This window comes from Lampris incognitus, chromosome 5 (assembly GCF_029633865.1).
Source record: "Lampris incognitus isolate fLamInc1 chromosome 5, fLamInc1.hap2, whole genome shotgun sequence".
NCBI lineage: Eukaryota > Metazoa > Chordata > Actinopteri > Lampriformes > Lampridae > Lampris > Lampris incognitus.
In genome coordinates, this window is record NC_079215.1 from 70292664 (window position 1) to 70315024 (window position 22361).

General features: G+C 48.5%; 2 protein-coding genes across 3 annotated transcripts in view; one reads left to right on the forward strand and one right to left on the reverse strand.

Moving 5' to 3' along the window:
• The window catches only part of dzank1 (double zinc ribbon and ankyrin repeat domains 1), a 66053-nt gene extending 56910 nt beyond the window's left edge, over positions 1-9143 (reverse strand). Inside the window, exon 1 of the mRNA XM_056280596.1 lies at positions 9038-9143. Within this exon, the coding sequence (XP_056136571.1) occupies positions 9038-9143 (106 nt within the window). The remainder of the gene's footprint in view (positions 1-9037) is intronic.
• A 7653-nt stretch (positions 9144-16796) lies between these two features.
• Positions 16797-22361, forward strand: part of polr3f (polymerase (RNA) III (DNA directed) polypeptide F) — a 55165-nt gene continuing 49600 nt past the window's right edge. The window contains exons 1-2 of one of the 2 annotated variants that reach the window (XM_056279904.1): positions 16797-16954; positions 17191-17257. In XM_056279904.1, the coding sequence (XP_056135879.1) occupies positions 16813-16954; positions 17191-17257 (209 nt within the window). In that variant the 5' untranslated portion in view covers positions 16797-16812. The remainder of the gene's footprint in view (positions 16955-17190; positions 17258-22361) is intronic. The other variant, XM_056279907.1, reaches the window with a different exon arrangement.

Consider the following 22361-nt stretch of genomic DNA (forward strand, 5'->3'; position numbering starts at 1 on the left):
CCTCTGTGGCTTTAGATGCTCTTTAAAAATTCTTCCTCTGTGGATTTACATGCTCTTTAAAACTTCCTCCTCCGTGGCTTTAGATGCTCTTTAAAAACTATTCCTCTGCGGATTTAGATGCTCTTTAAAAACTCTTCCTGTGGATTTAGATGCTCTTTAAAAATCCTTACTCTGTGGCTTTAGATGCTCTTTAAATACCCTTCCTCTGTGGATTTAGATGCTCTTTAAAAATTCTTCCTCTGTGGATTTAGATGCTCTTTAAAAATCCTTCCTCTATGGATTTAGATGCACTTTAAACACTCTTCCTCTGTGGATTTAGATGCTCTTTAACAATTCTTCCTCCCCGGATTTAGATGCTCTTTAAAAAAAACTCTTCCTCTGTGGATTTAGATGCTCTTTAAAAACTCTTCCTCTGCGGATTTAGATGCTCTTTAAAAATCCTTACTCTGTGGCTTTAGATGCTCTTTAAATACTCTTCCTCTGTGGATTTAGATGCTCTTAAAAAATCTTCCTCTGTGGATTTAGATGCTCTTTAAAAATCCTTACTCTCCGGATTTAGATGACTCGCCCTTGTTGAACGCGGCTGACACTCCAGTTGGCAAAATCTGTTTTGCTGTATCTCATAAAAATAAAAACAGAGCTATTCATGCTTTGTTCCAACAAGATATCGTCTCTATACCATATGTCATTTTTCACTGGAGTAAATGTATTACTGTAGTGGTTATAGGGATACATAATTGAGCTGGTAGGAACATTTGTTTACAGCTTCTGTTTTCTTGGTTCGTGTTTACAGTGATACATTTCCGCTGCGCGGGTTTTTGTTGTTGATGTTATGGTGAAGGAATAAATGGTGCACGTTGTGTAGCCGACAGAGAAAGTTGTCACGACTCCTGATTGAGCTCCTCTACACTGGTGACCCCGACGTTTGTCTCTTGGTAGTTATCAGAGACAATCTTTCAAACGAACATGGTTGACGAAATCAACGCGGTTTCTCTCGAAATGGCCAGAGTTCTGGGAGTCATCGGCAACGACATGGTTCGCCCAGGCGGAAGCGCAGTTTGCTATCCGCAAAATAACAGATGATGCTGCTAAATACTACTACGTGGTATCGGCTCTCGGGTGTTCGACTGCAACTAGAGTGGTGAGTCTCCTTCCAAATCCTCCGGCGGCAGACAAATACAATGGGCTCAAAGACCACCTCTTGAAGATTTCTGAACTTTCCGACGCCGAGAGGGCCCACCGTCTCTTTTCTCTGCAAGGCTTGGGTGACAGCAGGCCATCCGAGCTCATGGACAAGATGCTGAATCTGCTGGGACCGGCGCACACACCTGATTTCCTCTTTGTCCAACTGTTTCTGCGACAACTGCCTGCTCAGGTGCCGCAGATTGCCGCAAGCTAGCTGAAGAAGCTGACAAGTTCTTCCTGGCCAGCCAACAGCAGCACTGCGCGTCCGCGCTCACCCCTGCCCACCCCCACACGCCACCACCTGGTGACTCCATGGTGGTCGCCGCGGCAACCCACGGTCGGCGACAGGAGCCTGGCCTGTGCTTTTACCATGCAAAGTTCGGGGCCAAGGCGAAAAAGTGCACCTCCCCGCGCAATTTCAGCTCGTCGGGAAACGCCAAGGCCGGCGCTCACTAGTGGCAATGGACGTCGGCATGGAGGACAACAGGCTACTTTTCCTGCAAGACTCCATCTCGGGGCGGCGTTTCCTATGCGATACGGCGGCGCAGAGGAGTGCCGTACCTGCATCGAGTGCGGACACCCTGTCGGGCGCTCACGGCCCTCCCATGGAAGCTGCTAACGGCAGCTCTATCCGTACGTACGGCACGAGGCACATTCACATGTGTTTTAACGGACAGCGGTTCAGCTGGGATTTTGTCACCGCCGACGTGGCATTTCTCCTCCTCGGTGCAGATTTCCTTTGTGCTCATGGGCTGCTGGTGGACGGCAGGAATCGACGCCTGATTGACGCCGTCACCTTCGCTTCACACGCGTGTGCACTCAGCGATACAGGCTCCATCAGGCTGTCCAGCATGCTCTCCAACGAGGACGTGTTTCTCCATCTTCTCTCCGAGTTCCCTGACCTCACTCAGCCCACATTCTCGTCATCTACGACCAAACATGGGGTTGAGCACCACATCGTCACCACTGACCCGCCGGTGCACGCCCGAGCTCGGCGCCTCGACCCGACCAAGCTCTCTGTCGCCAAGGCGGAGTTTGAGAACGTGGAGCGCCTCGGCATCATCCGCTGCTCCAGCAGCCCGTGGGCTTCACCCCTCCACATAGTGCCTAAGCCTAGCGGTGGGTGGCGTCCATGTGGTGACTACCGTCGGCTCAATGACGCAACAACAACGGACCGCTACCCGGTCCCTCACATCCAAGATTTCTCCGCCCACCTGGCTAGGAAAGTGATCTTTTCCAAGGTGGACCTCGTCCGTGGATACCACCAGGTGCCCGTCCATCCCGCTGATGTCCCCAAAACGGCTGTGACAACTCCGTTCGGGCTGTTCGAGTTCTTGCGCATGCCGTTTGGGCTCAAGAACGCCGCGCAGTCCTTCCAACGCCTCATGGACTCAGTGTTGCGGGACCTGCCTTTCCTCTTTGTGTACCTGGATGACATCCTGGTCGCTAGCGCCTCCGTGTCCGAGCACTTGTCCCACCTCAGAGCCCTTTTCGAGAGGCTCAGCCTGCACGGGTTGATAGTTAACCTGGCCAAATGCCAGTTTGGTCTGAGCACCATCAACTTCCTGGGCCACCGGGTCACCAAGGACGGGGCGGCCCCCCTTCCATCTAAGGTGGAGGCCGTCTCAGACTTTCCACGCCCACACACGGCCCAGTCCCTCCGGGAGTTCATTGGCATGGTGTCCTTCTACCACCGGTTCATCCCCCGGGCTGCCGATCTCCTCCGCCCCCAAAATGAGGCTCTGAAGGGCACAGCCCCCAATCAGGCCGTGGACTGGTCTGCAGAGAAGGACAAGGCTTTTAAGGATGTGAAGGCCGCCCTGGCTGATGCGGCGATGCTGACACACCCTGTGTCTGGAGCGCCCATCGCCATCATGACGGATGCTTCGGACTACGCTGTCGGCGCGGTTTACGAGCAGTGGGTGAGCGGCGCGTGGCAGCCGCTTGCCTTCTTCAGCCAGCAGTTGAACCTTAGAGAGCGCAAATACAGCACCTTTGATCCTGGAGGGCCGTCAGTTCACGGCTTTCGTCGATCACAAACCACTGGTGTTCGCGATGGCCAAGGTGGCAGAGCCGTGGTCAGCCCGCCAGCAGCGACAGTTGGCCTACATCTCAGAGTTTACCACCGACGTGAGGCATGTCGCTGGGAAGTCCAACCCGGTCGCCGACTGTCTCTCCCGGGCCATCGCTGGGACCGCCCATTTGGGACTCGGCTACAGCCAGATGGCGGCTGATCAGGCCGCTGACCCAGGAGTGCAGGCATGCAGGGCCGCCGTCACAGTTGGAGGATGTAGCTTTCGACGACGCCGGCGCCACGCTCCTGTGCGACGTCTCTACGGGTCAGTCCCGCCCCGTCATTCCGACTGCTTGGAGGCAGCAGGTCTTCGACGCAGTCCATGGGCTGTCTCACCCTGGCAGAAAGCCTTCATAGAGGTTGGTGGCGGCAAAGTTTGTCTGGCATGGACTCAAAAAGGATGTGAGGGACTGGGCTGACACCTGTGTGGAGTGCCAACACTCCAAAGTGCTCCGGCACGTCAAAGCGCCCTTGATACCTTTCACGGTGGCCGAGAGGAGGTTCGACCACGTGAATGTGGACCTGGTAGGCCCCCTACCCCCCTCCCGTGGTTTCACATACCTGCTCACCATGGTCGACAGGACCACGCGATTGCCAGAGGCCGTCCCGCTTTCGTCCACGACAGCGCCTAAGGTTGCCCGAGCGTTCATCGGAACCTGGGTCGCCCGCTTTGGCACCCCATCTGACCTCTCCTCGGACAGAGGGCCGCAATTCCTGTCAGCACTTTGGGAGGAGATCGCTGCGGGTTTAGGGGTGAGGCTCCATCGCACCACAGCATATCACCCTCAGGCGAATGGATTGGTCGAGAGGTTCCATCGCTCGATGAAGGCCGCATTGCGGGCTACCCTCAAGGACGACCGCTGGGTCGACAAACTGCCTTGGGTCATGCTTGGGCTCAGGACGGCCCCCAAGGAGGACCTCCAGTCCTCATCCGCCGAACTGGTCTACGGACAGCCACTTCGGGTCCCGGGGGATTTCCTTCCCACCGCCACAGCTCCCTGGTCCTCCAGCTGCCAATGGACTGCGCTGCAGGAGGGAGCCAGGGCTTTTGCACCGGTCCCCACTTCTCAGCATGGCGGCTCTCAGTCCTATGTCCCCACGGAGCTGCGGTCGGCGGAGTATGTTTTCATCCGTCACGACGCGCACCGCGGTCCCCTGCAGCCACCCTACGACGGCCCGTTTCGGGTACGGGACACTGGAGATAAGCACTTTGTGGTGGAGGTTGGCAGCAGGCTGGAGCGAGTTTCTGCGGACCGCCTCAAGCCTGCTCACCTGGACTTAGACCGCCCTGTTGGTCTGGCCCTGCCCCCACGGCGGGGGCGCCCCCCGGCCCTGCCCCCCTCCCCCGGCGAGCCGCCCCCTGCTTCCCCAGCCCCTCCCTTTCCCCGGTCCAGCTGTGAGGACTCTGCTGCTTTGCCTGCGGTTAACCAGCCCCAGCTCCTGTTCAGCGGAGCCGTTGGGGCAGAGAGATCCGCCCCCCTCGCCACACTGACTTTTCCTATTAAGGCGAATTCTGGGGGGACGTGTGTAGTGGTTATGGGGCTACATAACTCCCCTTATTGAGCTGGTAGGAACGTTGGTTTACAGCTGCTGTTTCCTCGGTTCGGGTTTACTGTGACACACTTCCGCTGCGTGGGTTGTTGTTGTAATGGTGAAGGAATAAATGGTGCACGTTGTGTAGCCGAAAGAGAAAGTTGTCACGACTCCTGCTTGAGCTCCTCTACATTACTAATATCTGTTGGAAAAAGGTTTGGATGCTACCACATAGATTTTTGATAAATAACAAAATAAAAGAGGTTTCCTTTAAATTATTCCACAGGTTTTACCCGACGAGTCAGTACCTGAGAAGATTTCTAAAAACAATGAACCCCTGTTGTTCTTTGTGCAAAACTCAAATTAAGACAATCACACATTTACTTTGGGACTGCACCTTTTCCAGAAAGCTTTGGAAGGAACCAACGCTTTTATTATATCTAAAGTCTGCCATAAGTTTTCCCTTAATTGGGAATATGTATTGTTTTGTTTCCATGAGATGAATAGTGAAAGTAACAATACGTTTTACTTAATAAATCTTATTTTTTGTGTGAAATTTCAAATCCATAAAAGTAAATTTTTAAATAATAAACCACTCTTTCCTGCTTTAGTTATAGAAACTGAGAGAGCTATCTCTATCATTTCCAGAAGCACAAAGAGAAAAGCAGTCAGAACATACAATACTTGTTTACATTGTAACATGTTCACTTCATGTGCGCGGCCCATTTCCCCCCTGGCAACAGCGCTTTGTTTTGTTCGGCGTCCTCGTTATTATGCTGGTCAGTACCACACTCCATTTGCTGGTCAGTACCACACTTCATTTGCTGGTCAGTACCACACTCCATTTGCTGGTCAGTACCACACTCCATTTGCTGGTCAGTACCACACTTCATTTGCTGGTCAGTACCACACTCCATTTGCTGGTCAGTACCACACTTCATTTGCTGGTCAGTACCACACTTCATTTGCTGGTCAGTACCACACTCCATTTGCTGGTCAGTACTGGTCAGTACCACACTTCATTTGCTGGTCAGTACCACACTCCATTTGCTGGTCAGTACCACACTCCATTTGCTGGTCAGTACTGGTCAGTACCACACTCCATTTGCTGGTCAGTACCACACTCCATTTGCTGGTCAGTACCACACTTCATTTGCTGGTCAGTACCACACTCCATTTGCTGGTCAGTACTGGTCAGTACCACACTCCATTTGCTGGTCAGTACCACACTCCATTTGCTGGTCAGTACTGGTCAGTACCACACTTCATTTGCTGGTCAGTACCACACTCCATTTGCTGGTCAGTACCACACTCCCTTCATTTCCGTTATGTACTCTTGCTATGACCTTCCAGTGTGAAGGTGTAAAGTTGTTTCTGCTTGACTGGTCTGATGATATGTATACACAATGTTCTCGTATCGTTTGTTTTCTTGTCAATATAAAAGTGTAGCAGATTTAGGATGGAGTGTTTACTGACTTTCTTTTTAAAGACCGACATTCCACCAGGCCTGGCCACGGTTCACAAGAAAGCTGCGTTTCATTTGATCTTCTAGGAGAAGTTAGGCACACTGTTGGCTTTAAGATGTTCCACAGCCGCCTGCCATTTCTGGGGGGAGGGGGGGTCCGGCACTAATGATTATCAGGAATGATGGGGGGTCCCGCGCTAGTGATTATCAGGAATGATGGGGGGTCCTGCACTAATGATTATCAGGAAAGATGGGGGGTCCCGCGCTAATGATTATCTTTAATGATGGGGGGTCCCGCGCTAATGATTATCAGGAAAGATGGGGGTCCCGCGCTAGTGATTATCAGGAATGATGGGGGGTCCCGCGCTAATGATTATCTTTAATGATGGGGGGTCCTGCGCTAATGATTATCAGGAAAGATGGGGGGTCCTGCGCTAATGATTATCAGGAATGATGGGGGGTCCTGCGCTAGTGATTATCAGGAATGATGGGGGGTCCCGCGCTAGTGATTATCAGGTATGATGGGGGGCCCTGCGCTAATGATTATCAGGAATGATGGGGGGCCCTGCGCTAGTGATTATCAGGAAAGATGGGGGGTCCCGCGCTAATGATTATCAGGAATGATGGGGGTTTTGCGCTAATGATTATCAGGAATGATGGGGGGTCCCGCGCTAATGATTATCAGGAATGATGGGAGGTTCTGCGCTAGTGATTATCAGGAATGATGGGGGGCCCTGCGCTAGTGATTATCAGGAAAGATGGGGGGTCCCGCGCTAATGATTATCAGGAATGATGGGGGGTCCCGCGCTAATGATTATCAGGAAAGATGGGGGGGTCCCGCGCTAATGATTATCAGGAATGATGGGGGGTCCTGCGCTAGTGATTATCAGGAAGGATGAGGGGTCCCGCGCTAGTGATTATCAGGAATGATGGGGGGTCCTGCGCTAATGATTATCAGGAATGATGGGGGGTTCTGCGCTAATGATTATCAGGAATGATGGGGGGTTCTGCGCTAGTGATTATCAGGAATGATGGGGGGTTCTGCGCTAGTGATTATCAGGAAAGATGGGGGGTCCTGCGCTAATGATTATCAGGAATGATGGGGGGTTCTGCGCTAATGATTATCAGGAATGATGGGGGGTTCTGCGCTAGTGATTATCAGGAAAGATGGGGGGTCCCGCGCTAGTGATTATCAGGAATGATGGGGGGTCCCGCGCTAGTAATTATCAGGAATGATGGGGGGTCCCGCGCTAATGATTATCAGGAATGATGGGGGGTCCCGCGCTAATGATTATCAGGAAAAATGGGGGGGTCCCGCGCTAATGATTATCAGGAATGATGGGGGGTCCCGCGCTAATGATTATCAGGAATGATGGGGGGTTCTGCGCTAATGATTATCAGGAATGATGGGGGGGTCTGCGCTAGTGATTATCAGGAATGATGGGGGGTTCTGCGCTAATGATTATAAGGAATGATGGGGGGTTCTGCGCTAGTGATTATCAGGAAAGATGGGGGGTTCTGCGCTAATGATTATCAGGAATGATGGGGGGTCCTGCGCTAATGATTATCAGGAATGATGGGGGGTCCTGCGCTAGTGATTATCAGGAATGATGGGGGGTTCTGCGCTAGTGATTATCAGGAATGATGGGGGGTCCTGCGCTAATGATTATCAGGAATGATGGGGGGTCCTGCGCTAGTGATTATCAGGAATGATGGGGGGGTTCTGCGCTAATGATTATCAGGAATGATGGGGGGTCCCGCGCTAGTGATTATCGGGAATGATGGGGGGTCCCGCGCTAGTGATTATCAGGAATGATGGGGGGTTCTGCGCTAGTGATTATCAGGAATGATGGGGGGTCCCGCGCTAATGATTATCAGGAATGATGGGGGGTCCCGCGCTAATGATTATCAGGAATGATGGGGGGTCCTGCGCTAATGATTATCAGGAATGATGGGGGGTTCTGCGCTAGTGATTATCAGGAATGATGGGGGGTCCCGCGCTAATGATTATCAGGAATGATGGGGGGTCCCGCGCTAATGATTATCAGGAATGATGGGGGGTCCTGCGCTAATGATTATCAGGAATGATGGGGGGTTCTGCGCTAGTGATTATCAGGAATGATGGGGGGGTCCTGCGCTAGTGATTATCAGGAATGATGGGGGGTCCTGCGCTAGTGATTATCAGGAATGATGGGGGGTTCTGCGCTAGTGATTATCAGGAATCAGGAAGAGTTTGTCATTTCATCTAATGTACTACGTACACCAAAGAAGCGAAATTCCTTTTCCTCCGGCCAGCCGACAGCAGTGCAACACAAAAGACTAACATACACACCCCAAAACAACACCACCAAAAACACTCAAAAACAGAGAGAACAAAGCAAAAACAGCCAACAACGCAGTCCAGCACTCATTATGATAATGAGAGAGATGCACAACACATCAAACGAAAAAGAAAGACACACAGACTCACAAGGGAAGAAAGAAAGAAAGAGAAGACAGAGAGAAAGACAGGAAGAAAGGCAAAGACAGAAAGAAAGACAAAAAAGACAGAAAGAAAAAGACAAAGAGAGAAAGACAGGAAGACAGAGACAGAAAGAAAGACAGAAAGACAAAGACGGAGAAAGAGAGGAAGACAGAAACACAGAAAGGAAGACAAAAAGACAGAAAGACAGAAAGACAGGAAGACAAAGACAAAGAAATAGAAAGACAGAAAGAAAGAACACAGAGAGAGAGAGACAGGAAGAAAAAGACAGAAAGAAGGAGGGAAGGTATGTGCTTACTTGACTTGATCTCTACGGGAGTGGAGGTGAGGATCTCGTTCTTTGCTCTCGGTGGACGAAACACGAGGGGAACGATGAGTGGAGCCCCAACACATGCAGCACTCATGATGACCGATCACTTGATAGTAACCACGTCAGCTGTCCACCTCCTGCAACAGCACACCAGCACAAGAGAAGAAGAGGTACTATATTTAATCAATACACAAACACCACCTCCTGCAACAGCACACCAGCACACGAGAAGAAGAGTTACTATCTTTAATCAATACTGTACTGCTCCCTCAATGTTGTAAACTTCCCAGAAGTGTTGGAACAAAGATGAACAGCAAGCCAAACTCGAAGTCAGGGGAATTTAATGACGTCTTGCCATTATCTTTCAGACCAAGGTCCTTTAAGTCTTTGGCCAGGTCCTCAGGTGGGAAGGCTTGCATCACTTTGACGCTGTTTGAAGCAATTTTATGTAGCTTCAGATTCGACTTGGCGAGGGACGCTTGGGTGCGTTTGAGTAAGTCGATGGCCTCGGATTCAGAGGGGAGGGAGGTGAGTCCATCATCCACATAAAAGTGGCGTTCGACGAAGCAGCGTGTGTCGAACCCATACTGTTCTCGCCCTCTTTGGCGGCTTGTCGAAGGCCGTAGATGGCGACGGCTGGGGAAGGGCTATTCCCGAACACATGCACTCGCATGCGATACTCTGCTATCTCTTTGGTCAGATCATTGTCCTTGTGCCAGAGAAACCTTAGAAAGTTCCTGTGATCCTCTTTGACTAGGAAGCAGTAGAATATCTGCTGTATATCGGCTGCTACTGCGACCAGTTCTTTCCGGGATCGGATCAGCACTCCCAGAAGAGAATTGTTCAGGTCGGGTCCAGAGAGCAGGACATTGTTCAGAGATATGCCAGAGTACTGTGCACTCGAGTCAAACACCACACGTATCTGGCCTGGTTTGTGCGGGTGGTAGACCCCAAAGATAGGCAGATACCAGCACTCCTCCTTCTCTTGGAGTGGGGGTGCTTCCTCGGCGTGTTTGTTCTCGAAGACCTTTTCCATAAAGGCAACAAACTGTTCCTTCATTTCTGGCCTCTTGTCCAGGGTGCGTCGTAAGGACGTGAGGCGAGAGAGGGCTTGCTCTCGATTGTTAGGAAGAGGTGGTCTGGGTGTCCGAAATGGAAGGGGAGCAACCCAGCTGTTCTGTTCGTCTTGGTGAACCTCTCGCTGCATGATTTCGAGGAACACTTCATCCTCGAGTGACATGGCACACTTGTTGTCGCTTTCAGTTCTCTGAAACACAGTAAGTCCCAGCTTTTCTTCAGCTGGCATGTCAGAAGAGATGTGTTTGGACACGTGAGTGGATACACTATGCCCGGACACCCCGCCGTAGCTTGCTCTCTCTTTCAGGCAGACACGTTTCGAGCAAGGAGTGAGAAGGGATGGGCGCCCGTTCTCCAGGACGTTAGTCTTGTACACGCTCACATTCGGGTTGTGGGCATTGTTGATGCAAACTTCCCCCACGATCACCCACCCTAGGTCTAAGCACTGTGCGAAGGGTGCATTGTGTGGCCCGTTAATCTGCTTTCTCACTTTGTGCACTCTGATAATGTCTCTCCCCAGTAGAAGTAAGATTTCAGCATCTGCGTCGAGCTTTGGGAGGCGAGGAGCCACGGTCTTCAGGTGAGTATGTGAAAGGGCAACTTCTCTTGTAGGGATCTCTGCTCTGTTAGACATGATCTCATTGCACTCAATGAGAGGAGGGAGGTCAAAGCACTCACCAGTTTCCAGTGCATCTATCTGGAAGCCAACTGCTTTTCTTCCAGTCATCTCCATGACGCCAGCACAGGTCCTCATCAGGTAAGGCGACAGGCTGCTCTGGATCTCGAACAGTTTGAAGAACTCCGACCTGGCCAGCGAACGGTTGCTCTGGTCGTCAAGGACCACATACCGTTGCCCCCGTGGATACACCCTCACGAGGCAGATCTTGGAGCAGGATTGAGCTGGGAGTCCAGGGCCATATACCTGTGTACATGCTGAAGTCACCTCAGCGGAGACATCGCTGTGATGTGGAGGAGGAACAGTGCGTTGACCTTCTGATGCAGTTTCTGTGGTATGATTGGCGGGCGTGGAGGATGAATGAGTGTCTGGATGTAAGGCTGTGCAGTGCCGTTCACTCTCACACTCGTTACACTTCAGCTCCACTTGGCAGTCATTGCCCATGTGAGAAGGGGAGCAGCACTTGTAACATCTTCTGTGCTCCTTTAGAAATGCCTTTCGTTCTGCCATTGTCTTTGTTTTGAAGGCTCTACATTTTGTGAGAGGGTGGGGCTTGTTATGGATAGGACAGTGCTTAGCAGGGTCACCCTCTGACTTGTCTGTCTCTTTTGTGTCAGACACATCTGTCTTGTTTACTGTCACTCGGGTCTTTCCTCCCTCATGCTTTGAGAAGGGCCTTTCATTTCGGTAGATCTTGCAGGTCTTGCTTGGGAGGACGAAACTTGGATCGTTCCTCTTCCTAGCCTCAGTGCAGACAAACTGAGTGAAGAACGAGAATGGGGGAAAAGTCACTCTATGCTCCTCTTTGTATCGTGAGCCAGCGGTCATCCATCTCTCTTGAAGGTATAGGCAACTTTTCAACGATGGGATTTATTCCCCGAGGAGTGTCGAGGTAGGTAAGTCCAGGGAGGTAACCGTCCTCTTTAGCTGACTGCAGCTCGGTGAGGAGGTCTCCGAGTTCTCTGAGCTTAGTGTTTTCTTTGGGTGACAGAGAAGGGAAACTGTCTAGGCGTCTGAACAGAGCACTCTCTATTACCTCTGGGTTGGCATAACACTCTCCTAGTCTCACCCAAATCAAGTGAAGAGCAGCGGGAGGGTTGGAGACATGGATGGCTCGAATCCTTTTAGCGTGCTCAGATGATTCTTTGCCAAGCCATTTCACTAATAGGTCTAGCTGTTCGGTGGCAGATAGGTCTAGGCCTTGAGTGGCAGTGAGGAATGAGGATGCCCATGCTCGGAAGTTTTCTGGCTGGTCATCAAACTTAGTAAGCCCTGTAGTGACCAGCTCTCTATGAGCCATATATTTGGCAAAGTCCATCATGTTTGGGGGCTGGGCTACATAAGCACGTTGCGTGTTAGACTCAGTAGAACGGTCAGGAGCAGGGGTAGCCGTGTATCTAGCTGGTGAGAAGTTCCTCGCATCAGGTGACATGGACGGTTGTTTGGCCCTAGGCATGGGGATAGGGTGTTGTGTGGCTACTGGACTGTCTCTATGTGTCTGCCCATGGGACGTGGAGAGAAGAGCAGTGTTGTTTTGTTGGGGATAATGTCCTTCAGAGCCCTGTCTGGGTGGAGGTGCTCCCTGTGCTGTGTGGGGTGGAGGACTATGTGAGGAGACAGCGTGGTCAGCGTAGAACAGAGACTGATACTGCACATACTCTCTTATTCTCTCTCTAACCGTATTTGGTGATACGCCGCGGCTGCTGGTCATATTACTCTTGCCATCTGCAGCTTCTAAAGCTTCAGCCTCAGCGACAGCTGCAGCAGCTTGTTTTTCACTCTCTAAAGCTTCTAAAGTAGCTTCCAGCATGGCCCTTTCCAAGTCCAATCTTGCCTTTTCTTTCTTAATCTGTAGCTCCTGTTTTGCAAAGGATGCTCTAGCACATGCAGCCTGGGCTGAGGCTCTCGCTCTGGCAGCTGCACTACTAACTGATGACTTGGAAGATGTTTTAGAGACACTGGGCCTGATCTCCTGTGGTGTTGTTTCTTCCAGGAAGGATTCTTCTTCATCCTCTGGGTTTTCCATTGCAGCATGCGTAGTGGAATCTTCTATGCTTGGCTGTTTCGCCATCTGAGGTTTGACTTTTCACTGTACTGCTCCCTCAATGTTGTAAACTTCCCAGAAGTGTTGGAACAAAGATGAATAGCAAGCCAAACTCGAAGTCATTAACGATAGTGAAACGACGACGAGTGAAAAGTCATTGCTTTCTGATGGCATTAAACAGAATGATGAGCGAAGTTTGAGACATGCAACAACGTTTTCTACTTTCTGTCAGCGTATCAGACTGAGATGGTTTAACAATGGAACTACTGTAACTGCACTTCCTGTTTCGTTCTTCTTCTTGTGCGGGTGGCGCTAAATCACATCAAAACAATAGCATGCAGCCTCCCAGTGATTGAAAGTGGTATTACATCAAAATAAACTGCGCAGGCAGAACAAATACACAAACACCACCTCCTGCAACAGCACAGCAGTACAAGTGAAGAAGAGCTACTATCTTTAATCAATACACAAACACCACCTCCTGCAACAGCACACCAGCACAAGTGAAGAAGAGGTACTATCTTTAATCAATACACAAACACCACCTCCTGCAACAGCACACCAGCACAAGTGAAGAAGAGGTACTATCTTTAATCAATACACAAACACCACCTCCTGCAACAGCACACCAGCACAAGTGAAGAAGAGGTACTATCTTTAATCAATACACAAACACCACCTCCTGCAACAGCACACCAGTACAAGTAAGAAGAGGTACTATCTTTAATCAATACACAAACGCCACCTCCTGCAACAGCACACCAGTACAAGTAAGAAGAGGTACTATCTTTAATCAATACACAAACACCACCTCCTGCAACAGCACACCAGTACAAGTGAAGAAGAGGTACTATCTTTAATCAATACACAAACACCACCTCCTACAACAGCACACCAGTACAAGTGAAGCAGAGGTACTATCTTTAATCAATACACAAACACCACCTCCTACAACAGCAGACCAGCACAAGTGAAGCAGAGGTACTATCTTTAATCAATACACAAACACCACCTCCAACAACATCACACCAGTACAAGTGAAGAAGAGTTACTATCTTTAATCAATACACAAACACCACCTCCAACAACATCACACCAGTACAAGTGAAGAAGAGGTACTATCTTTAATCAATACACAAACACCACCTCCAACAACATCACACCAGTACAAGTGAAGAAGAGGTACTATCTTTAATCAATACACAAACACCACCTCCTACAACAGCACAAGTGAAGAAGAAGTACTAGCCATCCGTTATCCTGCCCTCGGGGCGGCGGAGCCTTTATGAAAAATAAAACTCTTACTTTAGTATGAAGACTGTTATGTCACAATTCCCTTTTCGACAAGTTACTCCGCACAGCAACGATTTACCAGAGACGTCAACAACTCGATAGCAACGACTGCACAGCGTTCGTTTTAAACTGAACGAAATTTAAAGTGGGTGGAGTCAAGGTTGCTGTGACTACCGCCCACTCAGACTGCGCCGTCTTTAAAAACAGGCACGCTGCCACGCAACGTCCCGGTGCAGCAAAGCAGCGCTCTATGCAGACGATGGGGCCGTGCGGATGAGGGACAGGGGGCGTTCAAACTCTCAACAAGCAAGTCTTGTTACATGATGTTACAAATAAGCTCAAACTCTCAACAAGCAAGTCTTGTTACATGATGTTACAAATAAGCTCAAACTCTCAACAAGCAAGTCTTGTTACATGATGTTACAAATAAGCTCAAACTCTCAACAAGCAAGTCTTGTTACATGATGTTACAAATAAGCGCAAGATCGATGCTGAGAAGTTAACATTATATGTTCAGCCGTTGGAGAGGATGGCTGAATGTAAGCACCTGGGCCTATGGCTAGATAATAAATATACATGGAAAGTACGTTAACCATTTGGAAACAAAAAGTAAAAAAGTCCTAAGTTTAGTACGAGCTGTGGCTGGCTGTGACTGGGAGCAGATAAACCACCATTACTTGACATTTATAGGGCGATTATGAGGTCAACTATAGATTATGGATGTATAGTATATGGAGCAGCAGCAGCAGAGACCTCATTGCACAAAGTGTACAGACTGCAGTATAGAGCACTACGAATATGTATAGGAGCCATTAAGTCAACGCCCTGTAATGCAGTACTAATAGAAGCAGGACAGACACCACTGGAGTTCAGAAGAGAGAAACTCACACTTGCATATTGGCTCAGATTAAAAGGAAGTGGGGGGGGGGGCTTACACAGACGTCGTTACAGGATTCTTGGGAATAGTCCAAGTTCCCGAGGTATGGGTTTGGGTGGGTGTTACGACCCTCGGTCTGGAGAGGGTGCAACAATTAGTGAACTGGGTAACAGTTAGGTGAGGGTGCAACACAGTGAGACATAAACGTTTAAATATAAAAGAAAATATCAATATTTATTAACACCATGCCAGGACAAGGGAACCAAACGGTTGCCAAAACAATAAACTACTAACAAAAGACCCCCCCACACCCCTGACAGTGCTGAAAAGCACCAAACCTAAAGACACTAACCTAGTGTGTCTAACAGGAGGTAAGCTACGTGATGGGGTGTTTGTCCATGGGCATCTTACCTTGACCCCCTTGCCCAAAAGAACTAAACAAGTAAAGGCTAAACCGAACTCAAAAGTCAAAAATGCAAACAACCGTAAACGGGCCAGACATTACAAACACAAAGTAGCTACAGAGACAAAAGACATCAACACAAAGTGGCAACATCACACAAACTAAACCAGCTGGCCCGGGAAGTGAAGACATGTGGGGGTTTCACTGGGAGACTGCACAGTTGATGGAAATTGGATGATTGGTTGACCGGTTGATCAGGTGACGAGGAGCACCTGGCGGATACCTGAATGTCGAGTCAGAGGGAGGGTTAGATACAGGAGGCAACACAACACATCTACCACACGGACACGGACACGGACACACCCGTGGCCGTAACAGTGGGCAAGAGACATATGGAAGGGAGGCCTTAGAGTTCACCAGGTCCACCCCATTTAGCAGCGTACCCCTTGGCGGTTCCCAGAAGTAAAGATAGTAGATATGATTATTCTGGAAAAGAAAAGAGGATGGTGAATAAATGAAGTGGGAGTTAAAACAAGTGTGTACTGAGTAATAATCATCACAGTTATCTCAAAGTCTACACCGATGGGTCCAAGGGCAAACAGGAGTGCGTGGGAATTGGTGTGTACGTCCCTGAGTTTAAAATATCTACATCCAAAAGAATATGTGAGCAGGTATCAGTCTATACAGCAGACTTAGTGGTAGTCATTACTGGGCTACGGTGGGTTGAAGAGGTCAGACCTGATAAGGTGGTGGTATGTACAGACTCAATAGCAGTCTTGGGAAATATACAGTCAACAAAATGTGTCAGAGACGACTTAATCATTGAAATGTACTATAGTGTACTAGGACTCCGCAGCGGTGGTCTAGACGTGGTTGTGTGGGGCACCAGCACGTGCGGGACTAAAGGGAATGAGTGTGGTGCAGATAAACTGGCAAAAGAAATAACAGCAGCAGTTCCACTTGGAAAAGGAGAAGGAAAAGCAGTGATTAAGAGCACAGGAATGGCGATACGGAAGACCAGAAAGGAAGGGGGTATTACAAAATACAAAAAAATCTGTCATAACAAAGAATCATAAAGAAAGGAACAGAAGGGAGGAGACCGTGGTCACGAGACTAAGACTGGATCACACTGGATTAATGGCACCTTGTTTACCATGGGGGAAAGGGAGAGTGAGAAGTGTGCAGATAAGGAAACCGCTGAACATATAACATTACAGGGTAACATGTATGAAGTGGAAAGAGAAAAGCCACAGGGTAAAGTCCGGGACAGGAATCTGATGGGGATACTGGGAACAGGAGGAGAGGGAGAGGGGATTAAAATCACCAGGAAGGCACTCTTTACTTTCTTAAGTGACACAAGGTTGATGGGTAGACTTTAGGAGGGTAAAATGACATGCTGTTACACACTCTTGTACAGTCGGTGGCGGTATGTAACTTAAAAGTTGTTTGCGATCCGCCTGTAAACCGAGAGAAGAAGAACAAGCAGCAGAAGAAGAAGAAGAAGAAGAAGAAGAAGAAGGAAAAACGTCATGATAGTAAGTCGTTAAAGCTGTTCAACGATAAAATCATTGCCGCTTCACATTTTCTCGTGATAATGCGCAAAATGTCTGTAATGAGAGCGGTTCAAGAGCACGAGCCTCGTCAGACATGAATTTTGAATTTTGAACAGGCAGTCTTAAAGACAGACGTTTGACTGACGGCAGACTTTAAGGGACCCAAACACACGTTTTCACCTAATGAAGCGTTTCATTAAACTCTCATCTCTGTAAAGAAATCATGGCGGAGGTGAAAGTGAAGAAGGAAACTAATATTACTGATGCTGCAGAGATTGAAAACAGGTGAGTCCAATGAAAACGAGTTTGTTAAGAGATATACCAGTAGTTAGCTGTGCCCTAGCTCGTGTCGCTACGCATGTCTACAGTAGTGGATGTGCTGTTGATGAATATGAAGAGTCGAGCTCGTGACGCTAAGCATGTCTACAGTAGTGGATGTGCAGTTGATGAATATGAAGAGTCGAGGTCGTGTAGCTGAGCATGTCTACAGTAGTGGATGTGCTGTTGATGAATATGAAGAGTCGAGCTCGTGTAGCTAAGCATGTCTACAGTAGTGGATGTGCTGTTGATGAATATGAAGAGTCGAGGTCGTGTAGCTGAGCATGTCTACAGTAGTGGATGTGCTGTTGATGAATATGAAGAGTCGAGCTCGCGACGTTAAGCAAGTCTACAGTAGTGGATGTGCTGTTGATGAATATGAAGAGTCGAGCTCGCGACGTTAAGCATGTCTACAGTAGTGGATGTGCTGTTGATCAAAAGAGTCTAGCTCGTGACGCTAAGCATGTCTACAGTAGTGGATGTGCTGTTGATGAATATGAAGAGTCGAGCTCGTGACGTTAAGCATGTCTACAGTAGTGGATGTGCTGTTGATGAATATGAAGAGTCGAGGTCGTGTAGCTGAGCATGTCTACAGTAGTGGATGTGCTGTTGATGAATATGAAGAGTCGAGCTCGTGTAGCTAAGCATGTCTACAGTAGTGGATGTGCTGTTGATGAATATGAAGAGTCGAGGTCGTGTAGCTGAGCATGTCTACAGTAGTGGATGTGCTGTTGATGAATATGAAGAGTCGAGCTCGCGACCTTAAGCAAGTCTACAGTAGTGGATGTGCTGTTGATGAATATGAAGAGTCGAGCTCGCGACGTTAAGCATGTCTACAGCAGTGGAAGTGCTGTTGATCAAAAGAGTCTTACTCGTGACGCTAAGCATGTCTACAGTAGTGGATGTGCTGTTGATGAAAATGAAGAGTCGAGTTCGCGACGTTAAGCAATCTCTACAGTAGTGGATGTACTGTTGATGAATATGAAGAGTCGAGCTCGTGACGCTAAGCATGTCTACAGTAGTGGATGTGCTGTTGATGAATATGAAGAGTCGAGCTCGTGTAGATAAGCATGTCTACAGTAGTGGATGTGCTGTTGATGAATATGAAGAGTCGAGCTCGTGTCACTAAGCATGTCTACAGTAGTGGATGTGCTGTTGATGAATATGAAGAGTCGAGCTCGTGACGCTAAGCATGTCTACAGTAGTGGATGTGCTGTTGATGAATATGAAGAGTCGACGTCGTGTAGCTGAGCATGTCTACAGTAGTGGATGTGCTGTTGATGAATATGAAGAGTCGAGCTCGCGACGTTAAGCAAGTCTACAGTAGTGGATGTGCTGTTGATGAATATGAAGAGTCGAGCTCGTGTCACTAAGCATGTCTACAGTAGTGGAAGTGCTGTTGATGAAAATGAAGAGTCGAGCTCGTGACACTAAGCATGTCTACAGGTGTGGATGTACTGATGATGAATATGAAGAGTCGAGCTCGTGACGCTAAGCATGTCTACAGTAGTGGATGTGCTGTTGATGAATATGAAGAGTCGAGCTCGTGTCACTAAGCATGTCTACAGTAGTGGATGTGCTGTTGATGAAAAGAGCCGAGCTCGTGACGCTAAGCATGTCTACGGTAGTGGATGTGCTGTTGATGAACATGAAGAGTCGAGCTCGTGACGCTAAGCATGTCTACAGTAGTGGATGTACTGTTGATGAATATGAAGAGTCGAGCTCGTGACGCTAAGCATGTCTACAGTAGTGGATGTGCTGTTGATGAATATGAAGAGTCGAGCTCGTGTCGCTAAGCATGTCTACAGTAGTCGATGTGCTGTTGATGAATATGAAGAGTCGAACTCGTGTCGCTAAGCATGTCTGCAGTAGTGGATGTGCTGTTGATGAATATGAAGAGTCGAGGTCGTGTAGCTGAGCATGTCTACAGTAGTGGATGTGCTGTTGATGAATATGAAGAGTCGAGCTCGCGACCTTAAGCAAGTCTACAGTAGTGGATGTGCTGTTGATGAATATGAAGAGTCGAGCTCGCGACGTTAAGCATGTCTACAGCAGTGGAAGTGCTGTTGATCAAAAGAGTCTTACTCGTGACGCTAAGCATGTCTACAGTAGTGGATGTGCTGTTGATGAAAATGAAGAGTCGAGTTCGCGACGTTAAGCAATCTCTACAGTAGTGGATGTACTGTTGATGAATATGAAGAGTCGAGCTCGTGACGCTAAGCATGTCTACAGTAGTGGATGTGCTGTTGATGAATATGAAGAGTCGAGCTCGTGTAGATAAGCATGTCTACAGTAGTGGATGTGCTGTTGATGAATATGAAGAGTCGAGCTCGTGTCACTAAGCATGTCTACAGTAGTGGTAGTGCTGTTGATGAATATGAAGAGTCGAGCTCGTGACGCTAAGCATATCTACAGTAGTGGATGTGCTGTTGATGAATATGAAGAGTCGACGTCGTGTAGCTGAGCATGTCTACAGTAGTGGATGTGCTGTTGATGAATATGAAGAGTCGAGCTCGCGACGTTAAGCAAGTCTACAGTAGTGGATGTGCTGTTGATGAATATGAAGAGTCGAGCTCGTGTCACTAAGCAGGTCTACAGTAGTGGGAGTGCTGTTGATGAAAATGAAGAGTCGAGCTCGTGACGCTAAGCATGTCTACAGGTGTGGATGTACTGATGATGAATATGAAGAGTCGAGCTCGTGACGCTAAGCATGTCTACAGTAGTGGATGTGCTGTTGATGAATATGAAGAGTCGAGCTCGTGTCGCTAAGCATGTCTACAGTAGTGGATGTGCTGTTGATGAATATGAAGAGTCGAGCTCGTGTAGCTAAGCATGTCTACAGTAGTGGATGTGCTGTTGATGAAAAGAGCCGAGCTCATGACGCTAAGCATGTCTACGGTAGTGGATGTGCTGTTGATGAACATGAAGAGTCGAGCTCGTGACGCTAAGCATGTCTACAGTAGTGGATGTGCTGTTGATGAATATGAAGAGTCGAGCTCGTGTCGCTAAGCATGTCTACAGTAGTCGATGTGCTGTTGATGAATATGAAGAGTCGAACTCGTGTCGCTAAGCATGTCTGCAGTAGTGGATGTGCTGTTGATGAATATGAAGAGTCGAGCTCGTGTCGCTAAGCATGTCTACAGTAGTGGATGTACTGTTGACGAATATGAAGAGTCGAGCTCGTGACGCTAAGCATGTCTACAGTAGTGGATGTGCTGTTGATGAATATGAAGAGTCGAACTCGTGTAGCTAAGCATGTCTACAGTAGTGGATGTGCTGTTGTTGAAAAGAGTCGAGCTCGTGAGGTTAAGCATGTCTACAGTAGTGGAAGTGCTGTTGATGAATATGAAGAGTCGAGCTCGTGACGCTAAGCATGTCTACAGTAGTGGATGTACTGATGATGAATATGAAGAGTCGAGCTCGTGACGCTAAGCATGTCTACAGTAGTGGATGTGCTGTTGATGAATATGAAGAGTCGAGCTCGTGTCACTAAGCATGTCTACAGTAGTGGATGTGCTGTTGATGAATATGAAGAGTCGAGCTCGTGTAGCTGAGCATGTCTACAGTAGTGGATGTGCTGTTGATGAAAAGAGCCGAGCTCGTGACGCTAAGCATGTCTACAGTAGTGGATGTGCTGTTGATGAACATGAAGAGTCGAACTCGTGACGCTAAGCATGTCTACAGTAGTGGATGTACTGTTGATGAATATGAAGAGTCGAGCTCGTGACGCTAAGCATGTCTACAGTAGTGGATGTGCTGTTGATGAATATGAAGAGTCGAGCTCGTGTCGCTAAGCATGTCTACAGTAGTCGATGTGCTGTTGATGAATATGAAGAGTCGAACTCGTGTCGCTAAGCATGTCTGCAGTAGTGGATGTGCTGTTGATGAATATGAAGAGTCGAGCTCGTGTCGCTAAGCATGTCTACAGTAGTGGATGTACTGTTGACGAATATGAAGAGTCGAGCTCGTGACGCTAAGCATGTCTACAGTAGTGGATGTGCTGTTGATGAATATGAAGAGTCGAGCTCGTGTCACTAAGCATGTCTACAGTAGTGGATGTGCTGTTGATGAATATGAAGAGTCGAACTCGTGTCGCTAAGCATGTCTACAGTAGTGGATGTGCTGTTGATGAATATGAAGAGTCGAGCTCGTGTAGATAAGCATGTCTACAGTAGTGGATGTGCTGTTGATGAATATGAAGAGTCGAGCTCGTGTCACTAAGCATGTCTACAGTAGTGGATGTGCTGTTGATGAATATGAAGAGTCGAGCTCGTGACGCTAAGCATGTCTACAGTAGTGGATGTGCTGTTGAAGAATATGAAGAGTCGAGCTCGTGTCACTAAGGATGTCTACAGTAGTGGATGTGCTGTTGATGAATATGAAGAGTCGAGCTCGTGTAGCTAAGCATGTCTACAGTAGTGGAAGTGTTGTTGATGAATATGAAGAGTCCAGCTCGTGTCGCTAAGCATGTCTACAGTAGTGGAATTGCTGTTGATGAATATGAAGACTCGAGCTCGTGTCGCTAAGCATGTCTACAGTAGTGGATGTGCTGTTGATGAATATGAAGTGTCGAGCTCGTGTAGCTAAGCATGTCCACAGTAGTTGATGTGTTGTTGATGAAAAGAGTCGAGCTCGCGAGGTTAAGCATGTCTACATTAGTGGATGTGCTGTTGATGAATATGAAGAGTCGAGCTCGTGACGTTAAGCATGTCTACAGTAGTGGATGTGCTGTTGATGAATATGAAGAGTCGAGCTCGTGACGTTAAGCATGTCTACAGTAGTGGATGTGCTGTTGATGAATATGAAGAGTCGAGCTCATGTAGCTAAGCATGTCCACAGTAGTGGATGTGCTGTTGATGAATATGAAGAGTCGAGGTCGTGTCGCTAAGCATGTCTACAGTAGTGGATGTGCTGTTGATGAATATGAAGTGTCGAGCTCGTGTAGCTAAGCATGTCCACAGTAGTTGATGTGTTGTTGATGAAAAGAGTCGAGCTCGCGAGGTTAAGCATGTCTGCATTAGTGGATGTGCTGTTGATGAATATGAAGAGTCGAGCTCGTGACGTTAAGCAT